General features: G+C 49.5%; 2 protein-coding genes across 6 annotated transcripts in view; both read right to left on the minus strand.

Annotated features, from left to right (window-relative positions):
* Nucleotides 1–699: 699 nt before the first annotated feature.
* Nucleotides 700–13,747, minus strand: uap1l1 (UDP-N-acetylglucosamine pyrophosphorylase 1, like 1). Its single transcript, XM_056433292.1, has 9 exons — nucleotides 13,348–13,747; nucleotides 12,428–12,632; nucleotides 10,341–10,516; nucleotides 10,101–10,273; nucleotides 7,864–8,057; nucleotides 7,400–7,540; nucleotides 5,373–5,573; nucleotides 5,135–5,201; nucleotides 700–951 (listed from the first exon to the last, which is right to left on the minus strand). Exons 1-9 carry the CDS (start codon nucleotides 13,625–13,627, stop codon nucleotides 856–858), a joined length of 1,533 nt encoding a protein of 510 aa, XP_056289267.1. The 5' UTR covers nucleotides 13,628–13,747; the 3' UTR covers nucleotides 700–855.
* An 891-nt stretch (nucleotides 13,748–14,638) lies between these two features.
* Nucleotides 14,639–26,510, minus strand: part of slc25a25b (solute carrier family 25 member 25b) — a 37,195-nt gene continuing 25,323 nt past the window's right edge. For 3 of the 5 annotated variants that reach the window (XM_056431889.1, XM_056431890.1, XM_056431892.1), the window contains 3 exons: nucleotides 24,228–24,395; nucleotides 23,948–24,098; nucleotides 14,639–15,555 (listed from right to left, as the gene is read on the minus strand). In XM_056431889.1, coding sequence (XP_056287864.1) covers nucleotides 15,371–15,555; nucleotides 23,948–24,098; nucleotides 24,228–24,395 — 504 coding nt within the window. In that variant the 3' untranslated portion in view covers nucleotides 14,639–15,370. Of the gene's footprint in view, nucleotides 15,556–23,947; nucleotides 24,112–24,227; nucleotides 24,396–26,510 lie in introns of those variants that run through there. The other 2 variants (XR_008833833.1, XM_056431891.1) reach the window with 2 other exon arrangements.

Genomic DNA, 26,510 nt, shown 5'->3' on the forward strand with positions numbered 1-26,510 from the left:
GGTCCTGAAGACCTTCTTTAACTCTGTGGTGGCATCTGCCATCTTTGATGGAGTGGTCTTCTGGAGCAGCAGCATGGCAGCGGCTGACAGGAAGAGGCTGAAGAAGGCCAGCAGCGTGCTGGGTGTCCTGTGGATGCTGTGGGGGACGGAGGATGATGGCAAAGCTCTCGTCTCTGATGAACCTCCCCCCCATGCAGGACACTCTGCAGCTCTGCAGCTCCTTCAGCCACCGGCTGGCTCCTCCCCGTGTCTGAGGGGAGGAGCCTCAAGTCCTTCCTTCCTGCTGCTGTCAGGCTGCACAACACACTGCAGCAGATCCTGGAGATGCTGGCAAACTCAACACTTTACTCAGCACTTTACTTTGTTTTCCCCTTGTATATTTAGTTTCCTCTGTATATTTAGTATTTTAGTTTTAGTATTTAGTCTTTAGTATTGTTATTGTGTTTGGTGTTTTATTTTATTAATGCTCTAAGATGCCCCTGCTGCTGTGATCCTGACATTTCCCGACTGTGGGCCTAATAAAGGGTTATCTTATCTTATATATATATATATACACACACACATATAGTTATATCCTTCATGACAACTTGTTTACTTTCATTGTATTAAATAGTTGTTCTTAGTTATGCTAATGAGCACTATCTACTGTTTGTCTTTTTTTTATCTGTGACTTTCATGATAAATTGATCAAAACAATCATTTTGTAGTTCAAGATTCATTTAATTGAATAATTCTGGTTTTGTGTAAAACAAAACAAAAGTCAAAATGATTTGTCGTGTGTGTATCTCAACAAAGAGACACAACACCCTCACACACAGGTGTGTAGCAATGCTGCGTTCAGGGTCACCCTGGACTTCACAGAGCTCGATTCATCTGCAGCTCTTTGGCCCGTTTCTCATCCAGCAGGAGGGGGGTCTGCAGAGTCCTCCCTCTGAGCAGCTCCTCCAGGCCCTGAGAGGAGGAGGAGGAGGGGAGGAGGAGGGAGAGGAGGAGGAGCATGAGGAGGGGGAGGAGCATGAGGAGGAGGAAGAGAAGGAGGAGGAGGGGGCATGAGGAGGAGGGGGAGGAAGAGAAGGAGGAGGAGGAGCATGATGAGGGGGGGGAGGAGGAGGAGCAGGGGGAGGAAGAGAAGGAGGAGGGGGAGGAAGAGAAGGAGGAGGAGGGGGGGAGGAGGAGAGAGGAGGAGGAGGAGGAGGAGGAGGAGGAGGAGGGAGGAAGAGAAGGAGGAGGAGCATGAGGAGGAGGGGGAGGAAGAGAAGGAGGAGGAGGAGGAAGAGAAGGAGGAGGAGGAGGAGGAGGGGGGGGGAGCATGAGGAGGAGGAAGAGAAGGAGGAGGAGGAGCATGAGGAGGGGGGGGAGGGGAGGAGGAGGGGGGGGGGGAGGAAGAGAAGGAGGAGGAGGAGCATCAGGTAGAACCATCAGGTAGGAGCGTCAGGTAGAACCATCAGGTAGGAGCGTCAGGTAGAACCGTCAAGTAGAACCATCAGGTGGAACCGTCAGGTGGAACCATCAGGTAGGAGCGTCAGGTAGAACCATCAGGTAGGAGCGCTTACCTGACGCTCCTATCTGATGGTTCTACCTGATGGTTCTACCTGACGCTCCTATCTGATGGTTCTACCTGATGGTTCTACCTGACGCTCCTACCTGATGGTTCTACCTGACGCTTACCTGATGGTTCTACCTGACGCTCCTACCTGATGGTTCTACCTGATGGTTCTACCTGATGGTTTTACCTGATTCTACCTGACGCTTACCTGATGGTTCTACCTGACGCTCTTACCTGATGGTTCTACCTGACGCTTACCTGATGGTTCTACCTGATGGTTCTACCTGACGCTCCTACCTGATGGTTCTACCTGACGCTCTTTCCTGATGGTTCTACCTGACGCTCCTACCTGATGGTTCTACCTGATGGTTCTACCTGACGCTCTTACCTGATGGTTCTACCTGACGCTTACCTGATGGTTCTACCTGATGCTCTTACCTGATGGTTCTACCTGACGCTTACCTGATGGTTCTACCTTACGCTTACCTGATGGTTCTACCTGATGCTCCTACCTGACGCTCCTACCTGATGGTTCTAACCTGATGGTTCTACCTGACGCTCCTACCTGATGGTTCTACCTGACGCTCTTACCTGATGGTTCTACCTGACGCTCCTACCTGACGGTTCTACCTGATGGTTCTACCTGACGCTCCTACCTGACGCTCTTACCTGATGGTTCTACCTGACGCTCTTACCTGATGGTTCTACCTGATGCTCCTATCTGATGGTTCTACCTGAAGCTCCTATCTGATGGTTCTACCTGACGCTCCTACCTGATGGTTCTACCTGACGCTCCTACCTGATGGTTCTACCTGACGCTCCTATCTGATGGTTCTACCTGACGCTCCTATCTGATGGTTCTACCTGACGCTCCTATCTGATGGTTCTACCTGATGGTTCTACATGACGCTCCTATCTGATGCTCTTACCTGATGGTTCTACCTGACGCTCCTACCTGATGGTTCTGCCTGATGGTTCTGCCTGACGCTCTTACCTGATGGTTCTACCTGATGGTTCTACCTGACGCTTACCTGATGGTTCTACCTGACGCTCCTACCTGATGGTTCTACCTGACGCTCCTACCTGATGGTTCTACCTGATGGTTCTACCTGACGCTCTTACCTGACGGTTCTACCTGATGGTTCTACCTGACGCTCCTACCTGATGGTTCTACCTGATGGTTCTACCTGACGCTTACCTGACGCTTCTAACCTGATGGTTCTACCTGACGCTCCTACCTGACGCTCCTACCTGATGGTTCTACCTGATGGTTCTACCTGACGCTCTTACCTGATGGTTCTACCTGACGCTCTTACCTGATGCTCCTACCTGACGGTTCTACCTGATGGTTCTACCTGACGCTCCTACCTGACGCTCCTACCTGATGGTTCTACCTGACGCTCTTACCTGATGGTTCTACCTGACGCTTACCTGATGCTCCTACCTGACGGTTCTACCTGATGCTCCTACCTGATGGTTCTACCTGATGGTTCTACCTGACGCTCTTACCTGATGGTTCTACCTGACGCTCTTACCTGATGGTTCTACCTGACGCTCTTACCTGATGGTTCTACCTGACGCTCCTATCTGATGGTTCTACCTGAAGCTCCTACCTGATGGTTCTACCTGATGGTTCTACCTGATGGTTCTACCTGACGCTCTTACCTGATGGTTCTACCTGACGCTCCTATCTGATGGTTCTACCTGATGGTTCTACCTGACGCTCCTATCTGATGGTTCTACCTGATGGTTCTACCTGACGCTCCTATCTGATGGTTCTACCTGATGGTTCTACCTGACGCTCCTATCTGATGGTTCTACCTGATGGTTCTACCTGACGCTCCTACCTGATGGTTCTACCTGATGGTTTTACCTGATTCTACATGACGCTTACCTGATGGTTCTACCTGACGCTCTTACCTGATGGTTCTACCTGACGCTTACCTGATGGTTCTACCTGATGGTTCTACCTGACGCTCCTACCTGATGGTTCTACCTGACGCTCTTTCCTGATGGTTCTACCTGACGCTCCTACCTGATGGTTCTGCCTGATGGTTCTACCTGACGCTCTTACCTGATGGTTCTACCTGACGCTCTTACCTGATGGTTCTACCTGACGCTTACCTGATGGTTCTACCTGACGCTTACCTGATGGTTCTACCTGACGCTCCTACCTGACGCTCCTACCTGATGGTTCTAACCTGATGGTTCTACCTGACGCTCCTACCTGATGGTTCTACCTGACGCTCTTACCTGATGCTCCTACCTGACGGTTCTACCTGATGGTTCTACCTGACGCTCCTACCTGATGGTTCTACCTGACGCTCTTACCTGATGGTTCTACCTGACGCTCTTACCTGATGGTTCTACCTGACGCTCTTACCTGATGGTTCTACCTGATGCTCCTATCTGATGGTTCTACCTGAAGCTCCTACCTGATGGTTCTACCTGACGCTCCTACCTGATGGTTCTACCTGACGCTCTTACCTGATGGTTCTACCTGACGCTCTTACCTGATGGTTCTACCTGATGCTCCTACCTGATGGTTCTACCTGAAGCTCCTACCTGATGGTTCTACCTGACGCTCCTACCTGATGGTTCTACCTGACGCTCCTATCTGATGGTTCTACCTGATGGTTCTACCTGACGCTCCTATCTGATGGTTCTACCTGATGGTTCTACCTGACGCTCCTACCTGATGGTTCTACCTGACGCTCCTACCTGATGGTTCTACCTGATGGTTTTACCTGATTCTACATGACGCTTACCTGATGGTTCTACCTGACGCTCTTACCTGATGGTTCTACCTGACGCTTACCTGATGGTTCTACCTGATGGTTCTACCTGACGCTCCTACCTGATGGTTCTACCTGACGCTCTTTCCTGATGGTTCTACCTGACGCTCCTACCTGATGGTTCTGCCTGATGGTTCTACCTGACGCTCTTACCTGATGGTTCTACCTGACGCTCTTACCTGATGGTTCTACCTGACGCTTACCTGATGGTTCTACCTGACGCTTACCTGATGGTTCTACCTGACGCTCCTACCTGACGCTCCTACCTGATGGTTCTAACCTGATGGTTCTACCTGACGCTCCTACCTGATGGTTCTACCTGACGCTCTTACCTGATGCTCCTACCTGATGGTTCTACCTGACGCTCCTACCTGATGGTTCTACCTGACGCTCTTACCTGATGGTTCTACCTGATGCTCCTATCTGATGGTTCTACCTGAAGCTCCTACCTGATGGTTCTACCTGACGCTCCTACCTGATGGTTCTACCTGACGCTCTTACCTGATGGTTCTACCTGACGCTCTTACCTGATGGTTCTACCTGATGCTCCTACCTGATGGTTCTACCTGAAGCTCCTACCTGATGGTTCTACCTGACGCTCCTACCTGATGGTTCTACCTGACGCTCCTACCTGATGGTTCTACCTGACGCTCCTATCTGATGGTTCTACCTGACGCTCCTATCTGATGGTTCTACCTGATGGTTCTACCTGACGCTCCTATCTGATGGTTCTACCTGATGGTTCTACCTGACGCTCCTACCTGATGGTTCTACCTGAGGCTCATGGACTCACCTCCCCAGAGTAGGAGACCAGCGGAGAGATCTCACATCGGGCTGGAGGCTTGTTCACTGCTGATGCACTGTGGGGGATTTACATTTCACATTATATATATTTATAAATATATATATAAATATATATATATAAATTTATATATAAATATTTATATAAATATTTATATAAATATATAAATATATATATATAAATACAAATAAAAAAATAAAAAATATATATATGGACATGGTCCTCTGACCTGGCTCTAGGAGGAAGAGGATTCCCGTCTTCATCCAGCAGCGTGCCGTGTGCAGCCGTGACCCAGCGGCAGTGTTGAGCCAGAAGAGCGTTTCTGGCCGTGGTGGGGCTGTCTGCGGTGGGGCCGTCTGCGGTGAGGCCGTCTGCGTTCTTCAGGGGGGAGAACTCTTCCTCCCTCTCAACCTCAAACACGACAAAGTTCCTTCCAAAGACAGAAGATCATCTGTTCCTGAGCTGTACAGGGCTCTCAAGTTTTCAAGACAGGCAAGAGTGGCATTTCCATCAGCAGCAGCAGTCAGTCGCGTGCAATTCCAGGATGCTTTATTTTCATTGGTTGCTGGATTAAATCTTACAGATACAACAGATACAGGTTTTTTTCTGATTGGCTGTTGTGTAGCCCATTTCGTTTTTTGATTGGCTGATAAGTGGCTCCTCACGGCAGAACTCCAGGGGAGCGCTTAATTCCTCCACGGTGAGGGCGGGAGTGCATGACTTAAGACCGATGCGTGACTGTCACGCTCAATGTGTGACACTTGAGAGCCCTGGCTGTAGCTATGAGCTGTAGCTATGAGCTGTAGCTATGAGCTGTAGCTATGAGCTGTAGCTATGAGCTGTAGCTATGAGCTGTAGCTATGAGCTGTAGATATGAGCTGTAGCTATGAGCTGTAGATATGAGCTGTAGATATGAGCTGTAGCTATGAGCTGTAGCTCTGAGCTGTAGCTATGAGCTGTAGCTATGAGCTGTAGATATGAGCTGTAGCTATGAGCTGTAGCTATGAGCTGTAGCTATGAGCTGTAGATATGAGCTGTAGCTATGAGCTGTAGCTATGAGCTGTAGATATGAGCTGTAGCTATGAGCTGTAGATATGAGCTGTAGCTATGAGCTGTAGCTATGAGCTGTAGATATGAGCTGTAGATATGAGCTGTAGCTATGAGCTGTAGCTATGAGCTGTAGATATGAGCTGTAGATATGAGCTGTAGATATGAGCTGTAGATATGAGCTGTAGATATGAGCTGTAGCTATGAGCTGTAGATATGAGCTGTAGCTATGAGCTGTAGCTATGAGCTGTAGATATGAGCTGTAGATATGAGCTGTAGCTATGAGCTGTAGCTATGAGCTGTAGCTATGAGCTGTAGCTATGAGCTGTAGCTATGAGCTGTAGATATGAGCTGTAGCTATGAGCTGTAGATATGAGCTGTAGCTATGAGCTGTAGATATGAGCTGTAGATATGAGCTGTAGATATGAGCTGTAGCTCTGAGCTGTAGCTATGAGCTGTAGATATGAGCTGTAGCTATGAGCTGTAGCTATGAGCTGTAGATATGAGCTGTAGATATGAGCTGTAGATATGAGCTGTAGCTATGAGCTGTAGCTATGAGCTGTAGCTATGAGCTGTAGCTATGAGCTGTAGATATGAGCTGTAGATATGAGCTGTAGATATGAGCTGTAGATATGAGCTGTAGATATGAGCTGTAGCTATGAGCTGTAGCTATGAGCTGTAGCTATGAGCTGTAGATATGAGCTGTAGCTATGAGCTGTAGCTATGAGCTGTAGCTATGAGCTGTAGATATGAGCTGTAGATATGAGCTGAGCTGTAGCTATGAGCTGTAGATATGAGCTGTAGCTATGAGCTGTAGCTATGAGCTGTAGATATGAGCTGTAGATATGAGCTGTAGCTATGAGCTGTGAATGAGCTGTAGCTATGAGCTGTAGCTATGAGCTGTAGCTATGAGCTGTAGCTATGAGCTGTAGACTGAGCTGTAGATATGAGCTGTAGCTCTGAGCTGTAGCTCTGAGCTGTAGCTATGAGCTGTAGCTATGAGCTGTAGCTATGAGCTGTAGCTATGAGCTGTAGATATGAGCTGTAGATATGAGCTGTAGATATGAGCTGTAGCTATGAGCTGTAGCTATGAGCTGTAGATATGAGCTGTAGATATGAGCTGTAGCTATGAGCTGTAGATATGAGCTGTAGCTATGAGCTGTAGCTATGAGCTGTAGCCAGGGTAGGAAAACAACATGTTAACAATACCTTGAGAATGGAAAGACATCAAAAACAAATCTCTCCATCTTGATGGCGTTGGGCGTGGAGGGCGTGACCTGGCGGCCGCTCGCGTCCAGGTAGGGAACCTTCTTGAGGGCCACGTGTTGCTTCAGTTGATCTTTGTAGGACCTGATTGGACAAGAGAGGATGTGAGCTTCATCCTATTGGCCCACTCCCCAAAGCTGCAGAACCTTTTGTTGGTAGGGCCCCCAGGGGATCCTTGTGTTGGTAGGGCCAACACAAGGATCCCCTGGGGGCCCGACCAACACAAGGATCCGGCCCTCAGGGGCCCGACCAACACAAGGATCCAGGCCCTCAGGGGCCCGACCAACACAAGGATCCGGCCCTCAGGGGCCCGACCAACACAAGGATCCAGGCCCTCAGGGGCCCGACCAACACAAGGATCCGGCCCTCAGGGGCCCGACCAACACAAGGACAGGCGAGGCTCTTACGCGGCGGCGTCCTGCAGGAAGGCCCTGGTGAAGAAGTGGTTGCAGATGTTGCCGGCGCTGTAGACCAGCTCCCCTCCGGGCCCTCGGAGCTCGGCGGTCTCTGGTTGGATCTCGCTGTACTCCACCACCTGGGTCACGCCTCGCACCCTGCAGACCACGCCCACGGGCTCCGTGGCGTACGCCTTCTCCACCACCTGACACACGATGAGACGAGAGGCTGAACCAGGACTCACCATGTGGACCTGACACCAACGTCAGTTCATTTGACCCGCGTAAGATGTCTCGTGACAAGAGAAGACCTCCATGGGGTCTCTGCCCCTGAGGGTCCAGGACCAGAGCGGATCACTGGTCCTGGACCACGGCGTCGGTTTGGGTCGGTCCACTAAAGCATCCCTCCTGCACCACGTTCCCCGTGTGGTGATCCACATCGGTGGAACCGGTCTAGAGGCTAGACCGGCTGCCACTGGCAGGACGGCCCTCTTCATCATCTCGTCTTCACGGGTCATGGAGCCGATAGCAAGAACCTCAGCGCTGAGGAGGCGGGATGCTCTTCTGGGTACAGAGAACATCTTCATGTTGCTCTGGGAGGGAAGAACCGTGTGGCTGTGTGTCGAGTCCTTATATCGACGGATGACATCACTCTCCTGGTTCCTCTGAAGGACTCGAGACTCTCCTGGTTCCTCTGAAGGACTCGAGACTCTCCTGGTTCCTCTGAAGGACTCGAGACTCTCCTGGTTCCTCTGAAGGACTCGAGACTCTCCTGGTTCCTCTGAAGGACTCGAGACTCTACTGGGTTCCTCTGAAGGACTCGAGACTCTCCTGGTTCCTCTGAAGGACTCGAGACTCTCCTGGTTCCTCTGAAGGACTCGAGACTCTACTGGGTTCCTCTGAAGGACTCTAGACTCTACTGGGTTCCTCTGAAGGACTCGAGACTCTCCTGGTTCCTCTGAAGGACTCGAGACTCTCCTGGTTCCTCTGAAGGACTCGAGACTCTACTGGGTTCCTCTGAAGGACTCTAGACTCTACTGGGTTCCTCTGAAGGACTCGAGACTCTCCTGGTTCCTCTGAAGGACTCGAGACTCTACTGGGTTCCTCTGAAGGACTCTAGACTCTACTGGGTTCCTCTGAAGGACTCGAGACTCTCCTGGTTCCTCTGAAGGACTCGAGACTCTACTGGGTTCCTTTGAAGGACTCTAGACTCTACTGGGTTCCTCTGAAGGACTCGAGACTCTCCTGGTTCCTCTGAAGGACTCGAGACTCTCCTGGTTCCTCTGAAGGACTCGAGACTCTACTGGGTTCCTCTGAAGGACTCGAGACTCTACTGGGTTCCTCTGAAGGACTCGAGACTCTACTGGGTTCCTCTGAAGGACTCGAGACTCTACTGGGTTCCTCTGAAGGACTCTAGACTCTACTGGGTTCCTCTGAAGGACTCGAGACTCTCCTGGTTCCTCTGAAGGACTCGAGACTCTCCTGGTTCCTCTGAAGGACTCGAGACTCTACTGGGTTCCTCTGAAGGACTCGAGACTCTACTGGGTTCCTCTGAAGGACTCTAGACTCTACTGGGTTCCTCTGAAGGACTCGAGACTCTCCTGGTTCCTCTGAAGGACTCGAGACTCTCCTGGTTCCTCTGAAGGACTCGAGACTCTACTGGGTTCCTCTGAAGGACTCTAGACTCTACTGGGTTCCTCTGAAGGACTCGAGACTCTCCTGGTTCCTCTGAAGGACTCGAGACTCTACTGGGTTCCTCTGAAGGACTCTAGACTCTACTGGGTTCCTCTGAAGGACTCGAGACTCTACTGGGTTCCTCTGAAGGACTCTAGACTCTACTGGGTTCCTCTGAAGGACTCTAGACTCTACTGGGTTCCTCTGAAGGACTCGAGACTCTACTGGGTTCCTCTGAAGGACTCTAGACTCTACTGGGTTCCTCTGAAGGACTCTAGACTCTCCTGGTTCCTCTGAAGGACTCTAGACTCTACTGGGTTCCTCTGAAGGACTCTAGACTCTACTGGGTTCCTCTGAAGGACTCTAGACTCTCCTGGTTCCTCTGAAGGACTCGAGACTCTACTGGGTTCCTCTGAAGGACTTGAGACTCTACTGGGTTCCTCTGAAGGACTCTAGACTCTACTGGGTTCCTCTGAAGGACTCGAGACTCTACTGGGTTCCTCTGAAGGACTCGAGACTCTCCTGGTTCCTCTGAAGGACTCGAGACTCTACTGGGTTCCTCTGAAGGACTCCACCTTGGCGCCGCAGTCGGCTCCTTTGGTCACACAGAACCCGATGAACACCGGGTCGGCCATTCTGACCAGGATGTTGTCGACGCAGTACACGTGCAGGTACTGGACGCCCCTCTGCTGCATGTCCTCCAGCACCTTGTGGTCCTCCAGCGCCTGGTACAGACCCCCGTTACCATCTGTCAGAGAGGGCAGAGCTGTCAGGCGTGACCCGACAGGACCTCTGGCTCTGCAGGAGGAACCTACCTGGGGCCATGGCTAGCTTGCCTTTCCCCTGCAGGATGACCTTCCCATCAAAGGTCACTGCTGGGATCATCCTCTGTTCAAACAGGACGATGTTGGAGGGCTCCAGATCAAAGTAGTCGTTCTCCTTGAAGAAGGTCTCCGTGGGAGCCAGCGTGAACTCACTGGTCATGATGTACCTGAAGAGATGCAGCGGGTCACCTGGAGGGCTCTGAAACCCTCCATCTCGTGGTCCACATCACGTGGTCTACATCACGTCGTCTACATCACGTGGTCTACATCACGTGGTCTACATCTCGTGGTCCACATCACGTGGTCTACATCACGTGGTCCACATCACGTGGTCTACATCACGTGGTCCACATCACGTGGTCTACATCACGTGGTCTACATCACGTGGTCTCCATCACGTGGTCTACATCACGTGGTCCACATCACGTGGTCCACATCACGTGGTCTACATCACGTGGTCCACATCACGTGGTCCACATCACGTGGTCTACATCTCGTGGTCCACATCACGTGGTCCACATCACGTGGTCTACATCTCGTGGTCTACATCACGTGGTCCACATCACGTGGTCTACATCTCGTGGTCTACATCACGTGGTCCACATCACGTGGTCTACATCACGTGGTCTACATCACGTGGTCCACATCACGTGGTCTACATCTCGTGGTCCACATCACGTGGTCCACATCACGTGGTCTACATCACGTGGTCTACATCACGTGGTCCACATCACGTGGTCTACATCACGTGGTCTACATCACGTGGTCCACATCACGTGGTCTACATCACGTGGTCCACATCACTTGGTCTACATCACGTGGTCCACATCACGTGGTCCACATCACGTGGTCCACATCACTTGGTCCACATCACGTGGTCTACATCACGTGGTCCACATCACGTGGTCCACATCACGTGGTCCACATCACGTGGTCTACATCACGTGGTCTACATCACGTGGTCACATCACGTGGTCACATCACGTGGTCTACATCACGTGGTCTACATCACGTGGTCTACATCACGTGGTCCACATCACGTGGTCCACATCTCGTGGTCCACATCACGTGGTCCACATCACGTAGTCCACATCACGTGGTCTACATCTCGTGGTCTACATCACGTGGTCCACATCACGTGGTCTACATCTCGTGGTCCACATCACGTGGTCTACATCACGTGGTCTACATCACGTGGTCCACATCACGTGGTCTACATCACGTGGTCCACATCACGTGGTCTACATCTCGTGGTCTACATCACGTGGTCCACATCACGTGGTCCACATCTCGTGGTCTACATCACGTGGTCTACATCACGTGGTCCACATCACGTGGTCCACATCACGTGGTCTCCATCACGTGGTCCACACCACGTGGTCCACACCACGTGGTCTACATCTCGTGGTCTACATCACGTGGTCTACATCACGTGGTCCACATCACGTGGTCCACATCACGTGGTCTACATCACGTGGTCCACATCACTTGGTCTACATCACGTGGTCTACATCACGTGGTCTACATCACGTGGTCTACATCTCGTGGTCCACATCACGTGGTCTACATCACGTGGTCTACATCACGTGGTCCACATCACGTGGTCTACATCACGTGGTCTACATCACGTGGTCTACATCACGTGGTCCACATCACGTGGTCCACATCACGTGGTCTACATCACGTGGTCTACATCACGTGGTCTACATCACCTGGTCCACATCACGTGGTCCACATCTCGTGGTCCACATCACGTGGTCCACATCACGTGGTCCACATCACGTGGTCTACATCACGTGGTCTACATCTCGTGGTCTACATCTCGTGGTCTACATCACGTGGTCCACATCACGTGGTCTACATCACGTGGTCTACATCACGTGGTCTACATCTCGTGGTCTACATCACGTGGTCCACATCACGTGGTCTACATCACGTGGTCCACATCACGTGGTCTACATCTCGTGGTCTACATCTCGTGGTCTACATCACGTGGTCCACATCACGTGGTCTACATCACGTGGTCTACATCACGTAGTCTACATCACGTAGTCTACATCACGTGGTCTACGTCTCACCAGGGCACGCTGCACCGGGAGCCGTGCTTCCTGTCCGCCAGGTCCTGGACCTTGTGGATCCGCTCGGCCTGGATCTGGTACAGGCTGCTCCGGCTTGGCAGGCCCACGTCGTACAGGCCCTTGGGGAACCGGACCCCCAGCCGGGTCCCCTGACCGCCGGCCAGGAGCAACACGCCCACTCGACTCGCCGAGATCTGCAAAAGCCCTGTCGAGAGAAAGAGGACCTTTGAACCCTCACCGGGACCACGAGAGACCACCTGGCCTCCTGGAGACCACGACTGCTGTGGTACAGCTTCAGGATTCAGGACCATCTCTCTAGTAGAGACTGTAGACCACAAGGATACTTCCTGTAGACCACAAGGACACTTCATGTAGACCACAAGGAGACTTCCTGTAGACCACAAGGAGACTTCATGTGGACCACAAGGAGACTTCCTGTAGACCACAAGGAGACTTCATGTAGACCACAAGGAGACTTCCTGTAGACCACAAGGAGACTTCATGTAGACCACAAGGAGACTTCCTGTAGACCACAAGGACACTTCCTGTAGACCACAAGGAGACTTCATGTAGACCACAAGGAGACTTCCTGTAGACCACAAGGAGACTTCCTGTAGACCACAAGGAGACTTCATGTAGACCACAAGGAGACTTCCTGTAGACCACAAGGAGACTTCATGTAGACCACAAGGAGACTTCATGTAGACCACAAGGAGACTTCATGTGGACCACAAGGAGACTTCCTGTGGACCACAAGGAGACCAGATGGAGCTCACAGAACCTCCACCAGGAGACACTCAGTGGACGATGTTTCAGGTCGTGACCCCGTGAACTCCAGGATCTCCCTGAGACCACAACAAGTCCACGTGGTGGTCTAGATACCTGCCCTAGCTTCTCCCTCCCCAACCCTCTGACGTCACCTTCATCTCCCCACATTGCGAGAGAGTCTTCGTCACTCTTCCTCGTGCTGCCGATGGACTCTGGGGGGACCGGCTCCATCTGCCGGTCCAGGCGCGCGGCCGTGGCCGCGGCGGCGCGCGCAGCGCCTTCACAGTGGTCCCGGAGGCCCGGCAGGTCCAGCTGGGACAGCTCCTGGAGGAACCCGGCCCGCTCCGCCTCGCACAGCTCGGGCCAGAACTGCAGGACGTGAGACTGTCCTGCGCGCGCCAATCCGCCCGTGACGCGCTCCAAGGAGTGCATGTCGGGTCCGGTACCAGAACCGACCAGGGACCAGGGACCAGAGACCAGAGACCAGAGACCAAGGACCCGCTACTGGGGGACTGCAGGCTCGGAACACAGAACAGTCCCTGCTGCTCCACAGCGGACTTCCTCTCAGCCCGCAGCCACGAGACCGGGCACGAGCCGCGCGCGCAGTCAGCTGACCGGAGACTCTGCTGCTCGTGCCCGCGCATGTGTAGTAATATGTATAATATTATATACATAATATATATGTATATATATTATATACATATAATGTATAATATTTATCATATATGTATTATATATAATAGTTATATAATAATATACACTACCGTTCAAAAGTTTGGGATCACCCAGACAATTTCGTGTCTTCCATGAAAAATCACACTTTTATTTATCAAATGAATATAAAATGTAGTCAAGACATTGACAAGGTTATAAATAATGATTAATATTTGAAGTATTAATTTTGTTCTACAAACTTCAAGCTCAAAGGACGGCCAGTTGTATAGCTTATATCACCAGCATAACAGTTTTCAGCTGTGCTAACATAATTGCACAAGGGTTTTCTAATCAGACATTAGTCTTCTAAGGCGATAACACAATGTACCATCAGAACACTGGAGTGATGATGAAATGGGCCTCTATACACCTCTGGAGACATGTCATTAGAAACCAGACGTTTCACCTAGAATAGTCATTTACCACATTAACAATGTAGAGAGGGTATTTATGATTAATTTAATGTTATCTTCATTGAAAAAACAGTGCTTTTCTTTGAAAAATAAAGTCATTTCTAAGTGATCCCAAACTTTTGAATGGTAGTGTACATATTATGTGTATTATATAATACATATATATAATATACATATTATATCGTATATAATATTTATGTGTATACATATATATATGTACTATATATATAATATATACATATATGTATTATATATATTTATACACAATGTGTAGTTTTAATAATTTCTCCAATCAATTCACAAAACGTTGTTTAAGTATTTTACACCATTTATTCATATGATGGTCTTATTATTTTCTGTTATTGAACATTCATTAATCTAAGTAAAGGAACCTGAATCTCATCAGCACCACCAACAGAGCCTACGTCAGCAGGACTCTTTACTGCTCAAATAAATACATAAATACTATTTAAAAAACTAAACGGGAATTAAAGCAGAATCCTTAAAGTGCATTCAACGTTCCCAGAGGTGACCCCCAGAGGTGACCCCCCTCAGGGGAGAGGCCAGCGCCCTGCACGGCCTGCAGGGCCTCAGCATACAGCACTCGGATGCTGGGACCACAGGACCCAGCAGAGGCCTCCAGGAGCTCCTGGGACCACAGGACCCAGCAGAGAGGCCTCCAGGAGCTCCTGGGACCACAGGACCCAGCAGAGAGGCCTCCAGGAGCTCCTGGGACCACAGGACCCAGCAGAGAGGCCTCCAGGAGCTCCTCCAGATCTGGATAAGATGGAGAACCCTCTGATGTTCTTCAGCAGTGTTGATGGAGTCAGATGAGCTGTAGCAACGCCCTGAATGATAGCATATATAATATAGAATATATATATATATTATATATGCTTTAGAACTCTCAAAGACATCAGAGACGAGCAGAAGCTCCTCTTCACATCGTCTCACATTCTTCCTTCCAAGCCGGGGATGTCAATATGTTGTTGTTTAGCGCCGTCTCCGTAAACAACCCCCAGGCCTCGTGGTCTCCGTGGCCCCCTCGTCACGTGGACTGGACCCCCAGCCGGATCTTGAGGGACTCGTACACCACGTAGCTGATGCTGACCGACGGGATGACCTTCATGAAGTTTGGGGTCAGGCCCCGGTAGAGGCCCTTGGGCCCCTCGGTCCGGATGATGTGTCTGAACAGGGCGCTCATGCTCATCTGAGGGCCCCCTGGCAGGGTGGCTGAGGAACACATCAACATAAACATCATAAACAAAAAAATGAACATAAACATCATGAACATCATGAACATAAACAAAAACATGAACATAAACATCATGAACAAAAACATAAACATCATGAACATAAACATCATAAACAAAAACATAAACATCATGAACATAAACATCATAAACATCATGAACATAAACATCATAAAGAAAAACATGAACAGAAACATCATGAACAAAAACATCATAAACATAAACATAAAGTGATGGTACTCTAGAGGTCATGTGATGGTCCTCTAGAGATCATGTGATGGTCCTCTAGAGGTCATGTGATGGTACTCTAGAGGTCATGTGATGATGGTACTCTAGAGGTCATGTGATGGTCCTCTAGAGATCATGTGATGGTACTCTAGAGGTCATGTGATGATGGTACTCTAGAGGTCATGTGATGGTACTCTAGAGGTCATGTGATGGTCCTCTAGAGATCATGTGATGGTCCTCTAGAGGTCATGTGATGGTACTCTAGAGGTCATGTGATGGTACTCTAGAGGTCATGTGATGGTACTCTAGAGGTCATGTGATGGTACCCTAGAGGTCATGTGATGGTACTCTAGAGGTCATGTGATGGTACTCTAGAGGTCATGTGATGGTACTCTAGAGGTCATGTGATGGTACTCTAGAGGTCATGTGATGGTCCTCTAGAGATCATGTGATGGTCCTCTAGAGGTCATGTGATGGTACTCTAGAGGTCATGTGATGGTACCCTAGAGGTCATGTGATGGTACTCTAGAGGTCATGTGATGGTACTCTAGAGGTCATGTGATGATGGTACTCTAGAGGTCATGTGATGATGGTACTCTAGAGGTCATGTGATGATGGTACTCTAGAGGTCATGTGATGATGGTACTCTAGAGGTCATGTGATGATGGTACTCTAGAGGTCATGTGATGGTACTCTAGAGGTCATGTGATGGTACCCTAGAGGTCATGTGATGGTACTCTAGAGGTCATGTGATGGTACTCTAGAGGTCATGTGATGGTACCCTAGAGGTCATGTGATGATGGTACCCTAGAGGTCATGTGATGATGGTACCCTAGAGGTCATGTGATGGTACTCTAGAGGTCATGTGATGGTACTCTAGAGGTCATGTGATGATGGTACTCTAGAGGTCATGTGATGATGGTACTCTAGAGGTCATGTGATGGTACCCTAGAGGTCATGTGATGATGGTACTCTAGAGGTCATGTGATGATGGTACTCTAGAGGTCATGTGATGATGGTACTTGTTAAGTTGTAATAGTTTATTTTGATAACATCTGCAGAGGTCTTATGGTTTAAATTAATACATATAGAAAGATATTATAATAGACAATATTAAGGAGAATATTGATATTGTTATTAATGTATTATGAAGCATAGGGGTAATGTTTACTCTATGCAAATGTAAATGGCAAGAATTAATGTATGTTGCATGAGAGTGACTGTATGTTAGTATTATAGATTGCCGAAGCCGGTTGAAATCCGTGACGTGACTCTCAATAACAAGAGACTTTTATTGTGAAGGTGACTTTAATTGACGGGATTCTTATTGTGAAAGCGATGTAACCGGAAGTGACGTTTCTACCGGCGCAAGAGGATTATAAAACAGCGTGTTTTTAGAGAGCTCGTTCTCTTTCTCAGGTGAGCCCCGAAGGGAAGGTTGTGTGCGTCTCGGAAGGCGCCGAGAGCCTGCAGCCTTGACACGAGGGAGAGCGCGTTGAATGTTTGATTCACTTTTCTTGCCATTAAATGTTGATAACTTAATCCATGCGTGTCCGGAAGCCTGTTTCTCCTCCATCTGCGTAGTGCCCCAGTTTTGAGAATACCTTACAATTTGGAAACCACGAAGGCGAAACTGAGATGGGCCGCCAGAGTTACGGGACTAAGGACACGTTCATGCGGTGAGTAGCTCGCGCTAAGCTATCGAACTATTTATGCCGTCAGAACAGGACGGGGCACAAGCCCGCCGGAGAGTTTAACAAGCAATCGACGCTGTGTGTGTGTGTTTTATGTGTTTTTCCCAATCGCCTTTTGCATGATTCTGCGCGTTTAGTGGCATTTACGCGGGCAAGTCGGCCACGTTTGGCCCGCGTGGTTGATCGAACGCTTCGTGTCACGGATGAGTAGTCGTGTGTGTTTGTTCCAGTGCGTCTGCATGTTCTGCGCGTTTAGTGGCATTTACGCGTGAAAGTCGGCCACGTGTGGGCCGTGTGGTCGATCGAGCGCTTCGTGTTACTGATGTGAAGTCGTGTGTAAGATTGGGTGTGTTTGTGTCTTTCTGTAGTGCGTTTGCACGGATGGCTGTCTCACGCTTTTCACGTGTAGTCTCTTTTCTGTTGTTCCTTGTGTTGTAGAGATTTTTCCACTCTCTCTTCACGTTTTTCCACGTGTTATCTCGTGTGTGTGTGGCCTTGTTGTTGTGTGAGTGGCCACATGTGAGGCCATGTGCGTGTGAGTGGCCTCTGAGTACTCGACACCAGGTGTGTCGCTGTTGAGTACGTGATTTCTTTTTCCTGTTCCTTGTGTTATTGTAGAGATTTTTCCACTCTCTTCACGTTTTTCTATGTTATCTTGTGTGTTTTGTGCGTGTATGCTGCCACGTGGTGCGTGTGAGCTGCCACGTGGTGTGTGTGTGGCCTGTGTGTACTCCACACCAGGTGTGTCGCTGTTGCAACAGCGTTGTGTATTTATCGTGTTATTTAGTTGCATGTTTTTGTCATATTGTGCGTTCCTCGTTGTTCGTTTTGTCTTGCGAGTTTCACGTTTTGTATCAAGAGTTGTGGCTCAATGATGTGCCTGGAAGCCAGGAGTGCTTGGCACATAGTAAATTTGACAAAGACGACGCGGGGTCTCTCTAAGAGCACGTTAGAAAACTAATATAAACATCCGTAAACTAGCGCACGGCGGCGAACGACGCTGTTACGAGATTAAAGTTACATACGTAAGCTGGTGTATGTCGGCGCACTGCACAGTTACAAGATCATTGTCCCACAAAACTCAGTTGGGTGGCCCGTGTAAGTTGTTAATGTACGTTAGACCCTTGTTTAACATGTCCGGCATTGACAATATTCACTAAAGGGGATCCTTCTTTTAAGTACAGCGTGGTTTTGCGTTTTTTTTTTGTCATTGTTCGTTCCTCGTTGCTCGTTTTGTCTTGTCTCACGTTTTGTATGAAGAGTTGTGGCTCAATGATGTGCCTGGAAGCCAGGAGTGCTTGGCACACAGTAAATTTGACGAAGACGACGCGGGGTCTCTCTAAGAGCACGTTAGAAAACTAATATAAACATCCGTAAGCTAGCGCACGGCGGCGAACGACGCTGTTACGAGATTAAAGTTACATACGTAAGCTGGTGTACGTCGGCGCACTGCACAGTTACAAGATCATTGTCCCACAAAACTCAGTTGGGTGGCCCGTGTAAGTTGGTAATGTACGTTAGACCCTTGTTTAACATGTCCGGCATTGACAATATTCACTAAAGGGGATCCTTCTTATAAATACGGCGTGTTTTTGTGTTTCCTGTTTTAAATCCACCATTTTGATTTGGCCTGAGAAGAAGGGATGGTAGTTCCCCTTTGTTCACCCACATGGTCGTTAGGGAGTTGAATACATTTACTTAATTTGCATGACTTACTTGGTTAAATTAACAGCTTCTCCCATTTCACAGAAAATATCACATTTGGTTCATTGGTTAAAATAACACCGTTTTCCCCATATGTTGTTTGTTAACATTTTCCCCCATTTTAAAATGTCTATGTATTTTGTATGCTGTGCAATTTCACTGTATTCACCCTAATTTGCATTCTTTCCCAACTGCACCGCATCCACAAATTAGACACAGTGTAGAATAAATTTCCTTTCGATTTCTTTCGAAAAATCGATTTACGATTTTTTGAGGGATTTTGATCTGAATTTTTTAGGTTTTTCTGTGCTCTACATTTACATTTCCTTACATATATTAAGCCTCAGTACCTGATCCCTTCAACAATGTCAGAATCAACATCAATCAAGACCCCTACCGCGTGGATTGAGGATGTTCTCTACGCTGCCATGAAAATGGTGGAGAAAGCCGACAGACTGCACCACTACAAGAAGCTGAGGAAGCACGTGCAGGAATGGCATGCAGAGGGTTTACTGGATGTAACAACCCTGGAGGGGCCCACCGAAGAACAGAAACTTATGCTTATGATAGTGCTCAAGCGTCGCATCAAAGCAGCAGAAGAACAGAAAAAAGGGAAACGCTGGTTCAGATCCCGATCAGCAGACATCGCCAAAGCCAGTGACGCTGTGGTGCAGGGAAGGCGGTTGTTGCATGGGATGACAGTCCATGCTGACAACAAAGCAAGGAAGCTTCAGTCCCAGCAGCAAGGAACAGCCCCTGAGAACGCTCCCAAAGAAGAAGCTCCCCCGACTGAAACCCTGCATGAAGAGGCAGCTCCAAAACCAAGGCCATCAAGCCTGGCCCCCATCCACCCCAATCCACCGACCAGAGAACTTGGCGAACCAAGCAGACTCCGCCAACAGATGACGTCCAACATCAACTACGGAGATACCAGCCCTCAGACAAGACCGCTGCCACAGACGGAGTGCCCCCAAGACAAAGCGGAGCAACACCATATCCAAGCCCCACTCATAACAATGAGCACCGGTGTCACCCAGTACAAGCCGTACAGCCCAAGGGATATGCATTTCATCACCGACCAGCTCCCCCCCATATCGAAAGGAGGAGTCCCCTGGATAAAGGCACTCGATGCTGCCACCACCGGGATTCCCTTGGCAGTAGGAGACATGAGAGCAATCCTGGCGAAATGCTCCTCACTGAGAGAGCTAGACGACCTGGAGAGAGATGCTGGCTGCTCATCTGCCCATAACAGCCAAGATGTGGACACTGTCAATATACACCTGTTCGCTGCCATCAGAACACGGTGGCCCTTTACCCCTGACATGGCCAACCTGTCCGGCATCAAGTTAAGGCGAGATGAAGACGCTGAGGCCTACTTGTCACGCGCTGCAAAAGTCTGGAAATCAGCTACAGGCACCAGACACGACAGGGATACCACCTCCATGAACATATGGAAGGATGCAGTGATAAAAGGACTTCCACCCAAGCTCGCCAGAGAAATGTACCGGACGGTGGGCATCCAATATGTCACTTTTGAGATATGGAATGCACACATCACCCACTTTATTGCCCAGCACATCGAAGATGAAGAAGAGGAAAAGGCAAACAAAGAAAAGATGACCATGACACTGCTAAAGCTACAACTAGCAGAAAAACATACAGAAGCTGCTAAAGACCACCAGAAGACACAAAAACAGATGGCTCTTGCACCTGAAATAGCAGCCCAGATCGGCGTAGAAGTATGCAAGGCCATCACCCACTTCATACAACAGGGAGGCTCACACCAGCCTGCCTTCCAACGGCACCAACAAGCCATATTTCCCTGGCAACAGTTACAAGCGGATCCCAGAGAAAGTGAGCCACGGTTCCTCCAGTTTGGATACTGGATGCCGGACTGCCAGCATGAAGAAGACCCAGGAAGAGGAGGACTTGGTATAGACGACCGAGAGGAGGACAAACGGCCCAAACCCTCAAATAATGCCACGTGACCAAGAGTCTGAGGAGAACCTGTCATCACAGGTGCCATAGATTGTGCAGTGCCAAATTGCACCATGAAGTACCACCACTCTCCACTTGAACACTGCTGAACAAAAGCTGACTGCAACATGCATCCACCTTGAGTTTTCTGAATCAAAGGTTGTTTCAGAAAAGGGAGGGATGGGAGATGCAGGTGGCTGGTACCGAGATGTGGCGTTCGAGGAGTGATCAGGTCTGACTGGCACATAGCTTTGCAACCAAACACTTAACACTTTTAGAAACAAGCACCTACATGAAGAAATATATCTAGAGAACACATTCACAGGAGCAGACTATCGCCCAGGGAGGGGATAGCAGAGCCCAGGGTGTGGTTTTGGAGAATGTTTGAGAAATGAACTAACCACAGTTAAGTTTTTCTTTGAGCAGGTTACCGGAGCCCACCAGGAGCCAGTGGACTAAGTCCAGGCGAATGGGGTGCTCTGAAGTCATTGCAAGGACCTCGGAGCGCCCTCGATGTGAGTGGTCTCACACAAGTGACACCATTTCACATTTTTGTAATTATGTTCATATCTGAGACATTAGAGCGAGAGTTAGGACTGCAACATAGGAAGATGTGTGCAGACAACATTGACTCTCACTGCTCACTGTCTCCTGTCATTAATGGCACCTCGAGGTGCAAATGTTTTGTTTTTCCCCATAAGCTGTTTTAGGGTTCAAGCACGAGAGAGGAGGGTGCTGGATGAATACCTGCCTGCTATCAGATCCTAGTAGGATTTGAATATTTCTATGCCCTAGTCAAGGGCCATAGATAGGATCAATTACATTTATCATAACCAGTAAAGATAAATAAAGTTAGATTGGATAAGTAATTGAGACTCTGTTGGACGACAGATGCGCATTTAAGAGATGATTCCTCCCACACGGGGTGAGAAGCTGCTCCTCCGACTCAGTTAAAGATTGCGAATTCAAGCCTAGAAAGTATTAGATACTTATTTAAATATAGAAATTATGATATAGACAATTTTTCATAGTCAAGTGTCACATTCTGTATAGAGCCGCCCTAGTGGCCGTTGTGTTGTGTTTTCTCATTTTCTCCAACAGCTACACCTGACGCTCCAGCATCGACCTCCATCGTGTGCTGACTGCCTGCTGTGAGGACCTGCCATGAGGAGCTGCCCACAGGAGCATCGGACACCATCATCACCCGGCTCAGAGAGACTGAGGAGCAGACGGAGCCATCCTGAGGACCCCTGCGATGCCATTCGGAGCAGAGAACGACGCAGAGGAAGAGGGACAGATGACATCATGTGGATATGCGAATCCACCGACGGACCGAAGGCTCAGCCAGTGAAAACCATGAGGAATAATATCTCCCCAGGGGCTGGGACGCCCGGGAGGTATGAGACAGGTTCCAGAGACAAGGCTTTTTCGGCAGAGAACCACGGCATGCAGGTAGCTGCATGTAAGCCGAGATCCTTGAGAAGTCCTCAGCTGAGATTTAGTGAGTGTGAATTGCTGGTAGACAGTTAACTGCTTGCAGTCTGTGGACGCAGTAGTTCATGCTCCCTCAGCTGAGTGGGACGATCGCAACCATCATTGACAATCTGCTTGGAGAAAGGAGGGATGCTGAGACGAGAAGGAGTGCCGAGCGGGTATGCAGAGGAACTGGAGTTGCAGAGCATGTATGCGGAGGGACTGGATTCACAGGGATGCACAGACACCTGCACAGATAGACACTTAGACAGTGCACACATTACATTAACCAGAACCATTAGGACAGCAAGATTTTTCACCTGTGTGATGAATACATTCACACTGACACTTAGTGTTGTTTAGTTTCCTTGAGAAGCAGGGATGCAAGGAGGGAGTGATGTTCTTCCACATGGATGCTGAATGATAATGAGTGCTTATTAAAATGTTGTACAATGTTTGTTTACATAGAGGGTCAAAATAAAAGGGCTATTACTTGGTTGTTTATACTATTGGATAAGTATAAAAGGAGGGATTGTTAAGTTGTAATAGTTTATTTTGATAACATCTGCAGAGGTCTTATGGTTTAAATTAATACATATAGAAAGATATTATAATAGACAATATTAAGGAGAATATTGATATTGTTATTAATGTATTATGAAGCATAGGGGTAATGTTTACTCTATGCAAATGTAAATGGCAAGAATTAATGTATGTTGCATGAGAGTGACTGTATGTTAGTATTATAGATTGCGTGACGTGACTTACAATAACAAGAGACTTTTATTGTGAAGGTGACTTTAATTGACGGGATTCTTATTGTGAAAGCGATGTAACCGGAAGTGACGTTTCGACCGGCGCAAGAGGATTATAAAACAGCGTGTTTTTAGAGAGCTCGTTCTCTTTCTCAGGTGAGCCCCGAAGGGAAGGTTGTGTGCGTCTCGGAAGGCGCCGAGAGCCTGCAGCCTTGACACGAGGGAGAGCGCGTTGAATGTTTGATTCACTTTTCTTGCCATTAAATGTTGATAACTTAATCCATGCGTGTCCGGAAGCCTGTTTCTCCTCCATCTGCGTAGTGCCCCAGTTTTGAGAATACCTTACATACTCTAGAGGTCATGTGATGATGGTACTCTAGAGGTCATGTGATGATGGTACTCTAGAGGTCATGTGATGGTACCCTAGAGGTCATGTGATGGTACCCTAGAGGTCATGTGATGATGGTACTCTAGAGGTCATGTGATGGTACTCTAGAAACTCTGTCCCCACCACCTCTCTGCAGGGTTCTGGTGGACTGACCTTGGGCCTGCATGCGGGTCCGGACCAGCGCCAGCGGGTAGCTGGACAGCTGGCCGCAGGTGCAGGACGTGGTGCCACAGGCCAGCAGCACGAACACGCCGGGGTCAGCGCTGTCGGTGGCGAAGCGCTGCAGCCACCAGTTCTTCAGGGTCTGAGGGGAGAGACTGTCAACAACAACAACAACACATCTCATAGACAGCCACCATCTCTTCAGGGTCTGGTGGAGGAGACCCAGAGGTCAGACTGAGTAACAACAACAACAACAACAACAGCTCAGCACCTCGTAGACCGCCAGGTCGATGCCGGCGTAGGGGATGATGCCCAGCATGTTGGGCACGTAGCCCTTGTAGAACGCGGCCACGCCCTCTTTCTGCAGGATGTGTTTGGCACAGTGCAGGATGCCCGAGAACTGCCCCGTCGTCCTGAGGGCCAGCCGGGTCTTCAGGACCTGGACCAGGACCAGAGAGACCAGCAGAGCATCAGAGACCAGGACCAGAGAGACCAGCAGAGCATCAGAGACCAGGACCAGAGAGACCAGCAGAGCATCAGAGACCAGAGAGACCAGCAGAGCATCAGAGACCAGGACCAGAGAGATGCTCTGGCCTTTACCTCCATGGGGTAGATGATGCTCTGGCCTTTACCTCCATGGGGTAGTTGATGCTCTGGCCTTTACCTCCATGGGGTAGTTGATGCTCTGGCCTTTACCTCCATGGGGTAGTTGATGCTCTGGCCTTTACCTCCATGGGGTAGTTGATGCTCTGGCCTTTACCTCCATGGGGTAGTTGATGCTCTGGCCTTTACCTCCATGGGGTAGTTGATGCTCTGGCCTTTACCTCCATGGGGTAGTTGATGCTCTGGCCTTTACCTCCATGGGGTAGTTGATGCTCTGGCCTTTACCTCCATGGGGTAGTTGATGCTCTGGCCTTTACCTCTATGGGGTAGTTGGTGCTCTGGCCTTTACCTCTATGGGGTAGTTGGTGCTCTGGCCTTTACCTCCATGGGGTAGATGATGCTCTGGCCTTTACCTCCATGGGGTAGATGATGCTCTGGCCTTTACCTCCATGGGGTAGTTGATGCTCTGGCCTTTACCTCCATGGGGTAGTTGATGCTCTGGCCTTTACCTCCATGGGGTAGTTGATGCTCTGGCCTTTACCTCCATGGGGTAGTTGATGCTCTGGCCTTTACCTCCATGGGGTAGTTGATGCTCTGGCCTTTACCTCCATGGGGTAGTTGATGCTCTGGCCTTTACCTCCATGGGGTAGTTGATGCTCTGGCCTTTACCTCCATGGGGTAGTTGATGCTCTGGCCTTTACCTCCATGGGGTAGTTGATGCTCTGGCCTTTACCTCCATGGGGTAGTTGATGCTCTGGCCTTTACCTCCATGGGGTAGTTGATGCTCTGGCCTTTACCTCCATGGGGTAGTTGATGCTCTGGCCTTTACCTCCATGGGGTAGTTGATGCTCTGGCCTTTACCTCCATGGGGTAGTTGATGCTCTGGCCTTTACCTCCATGGGGTAGTTGATGCTCTGGCCTTTACCTCCATGGGGTAGTTGATGCTCTGGCCTTTACCTCCATGGGGTAGTTGATGCTCTGGCCTTTACCTCCATGGGGTAGTTGATGCTCTGGCCTTTACCTCCATGGGGTAGTTGATGCTCTGGCCTTTACCTCCATGGGGTAGTTGATGCTCTGGCCTTTACCTCCATGGGGTAGTTGATGCTCTGGCCTTTACCTCCATGGGGTAGTTGATGCTCTGGCCTTTACCTCCATGGGGTAGTTGATGCTCTGGCCTTTACCTCCATGGGGTAGTTGATGCTCTGGCCTTTACCTCCATGGGGTAGTTGATGCTCTGGCCTTTACCTCTATGGGGTAGTTGATGCTCTGGCCTTTACCTCCATGGGGTAGATGATGCTCTGGCCTTTACCTCCATGGGGTAGTTAATGCTCTGGCCTTTACCTCCATGGGGTAGTTGATGCTCTGGCCTTTACCTCCATGGGGTAGTTGATGCTCTGGCCTTTACCTCCATGGGGTAGATGCTGCTCTGGCCTTTACCTCCATGGGGTAGTTGATGCTCTGGCCTTTACCTCCATGGGGTAGATGCTGCTCTGGCCTTTACCTCCATGGGGTAGTTGATGCTCTGGCCTTTACCTCCATGGGGTAGATGATGCTCTGGCCTTTACCTCCATGGGGTAGTTGATGCTCTGGCCTTTACCTCCATGGGGTAGTTGATGCTCTGGCCTTTACCTCCATGGGGTACTTGATGCTCTGGCCTTTACCTCCATGGGGTAGTTGATGCTCTGGCCTTTACCTCCATGGGGTAGATGCTGCTCTGGCCTTTACCTCCATGGGGTAGTTGATGCTCTGGCCTTTACCTCCATGGGGTAGTTGATGCTCTGGCCTTTACCTCCATGGGGTAGTTGATGCTCTGGCCTTTACCTCCATGGGGTAGTTGATGCTCTGGCCTTTACCTCCATGGGGTAGATGCTGCTCTGGCCTTTACCTCCATGGGGTAGTTGATGCTCTGGCCTTTACCTCCATGGGGTAGTTGATGCTCTGGCCTTTACCT

The sequence above is a fragment of the Pseudoliparis swirei genome, chromosome 15 (genome assembly GCF_029220125.1).
Source record: "Pseudoliparis swirei isolate HS2019 ecotype Mariana Trench chromosome 15, NWPU_hadal_v1, whole genome shotgun sequence".
Classification (NCBI taxonomy): Eukaryota; Metazoa; Chordata; class Actinopteri; order Perciformes; family Liparidae; genus Pseudoliparis; species Pseudoliparis swirei.

Excerpts from the sequence above, each read along its gene's own strand:
- uap1l1 (XM_056433292.1), bottom strand. The coding sequence starts at position 13,627 with ATGCACTCCTTGGAGCGCGTCACGGGCGGATTGGCGCGCGCAGGACAG. Across the intron at positions 12,633-13,347 it reads CGCAATGTGGGGAGATGAAG|GGCTTTTGCAGATCTCGGCG; the intron begins GTGACGTCAGAG and ends TTCTCTCGACAG. Across the intron at positions 10,517-12,427 it reads TCCCGGTGCAGCGTGCCCTG|GTACATCATGACCAGTGAGT; the intron begins GTGAGACGTAGA and ends GCATCTCTTCAG.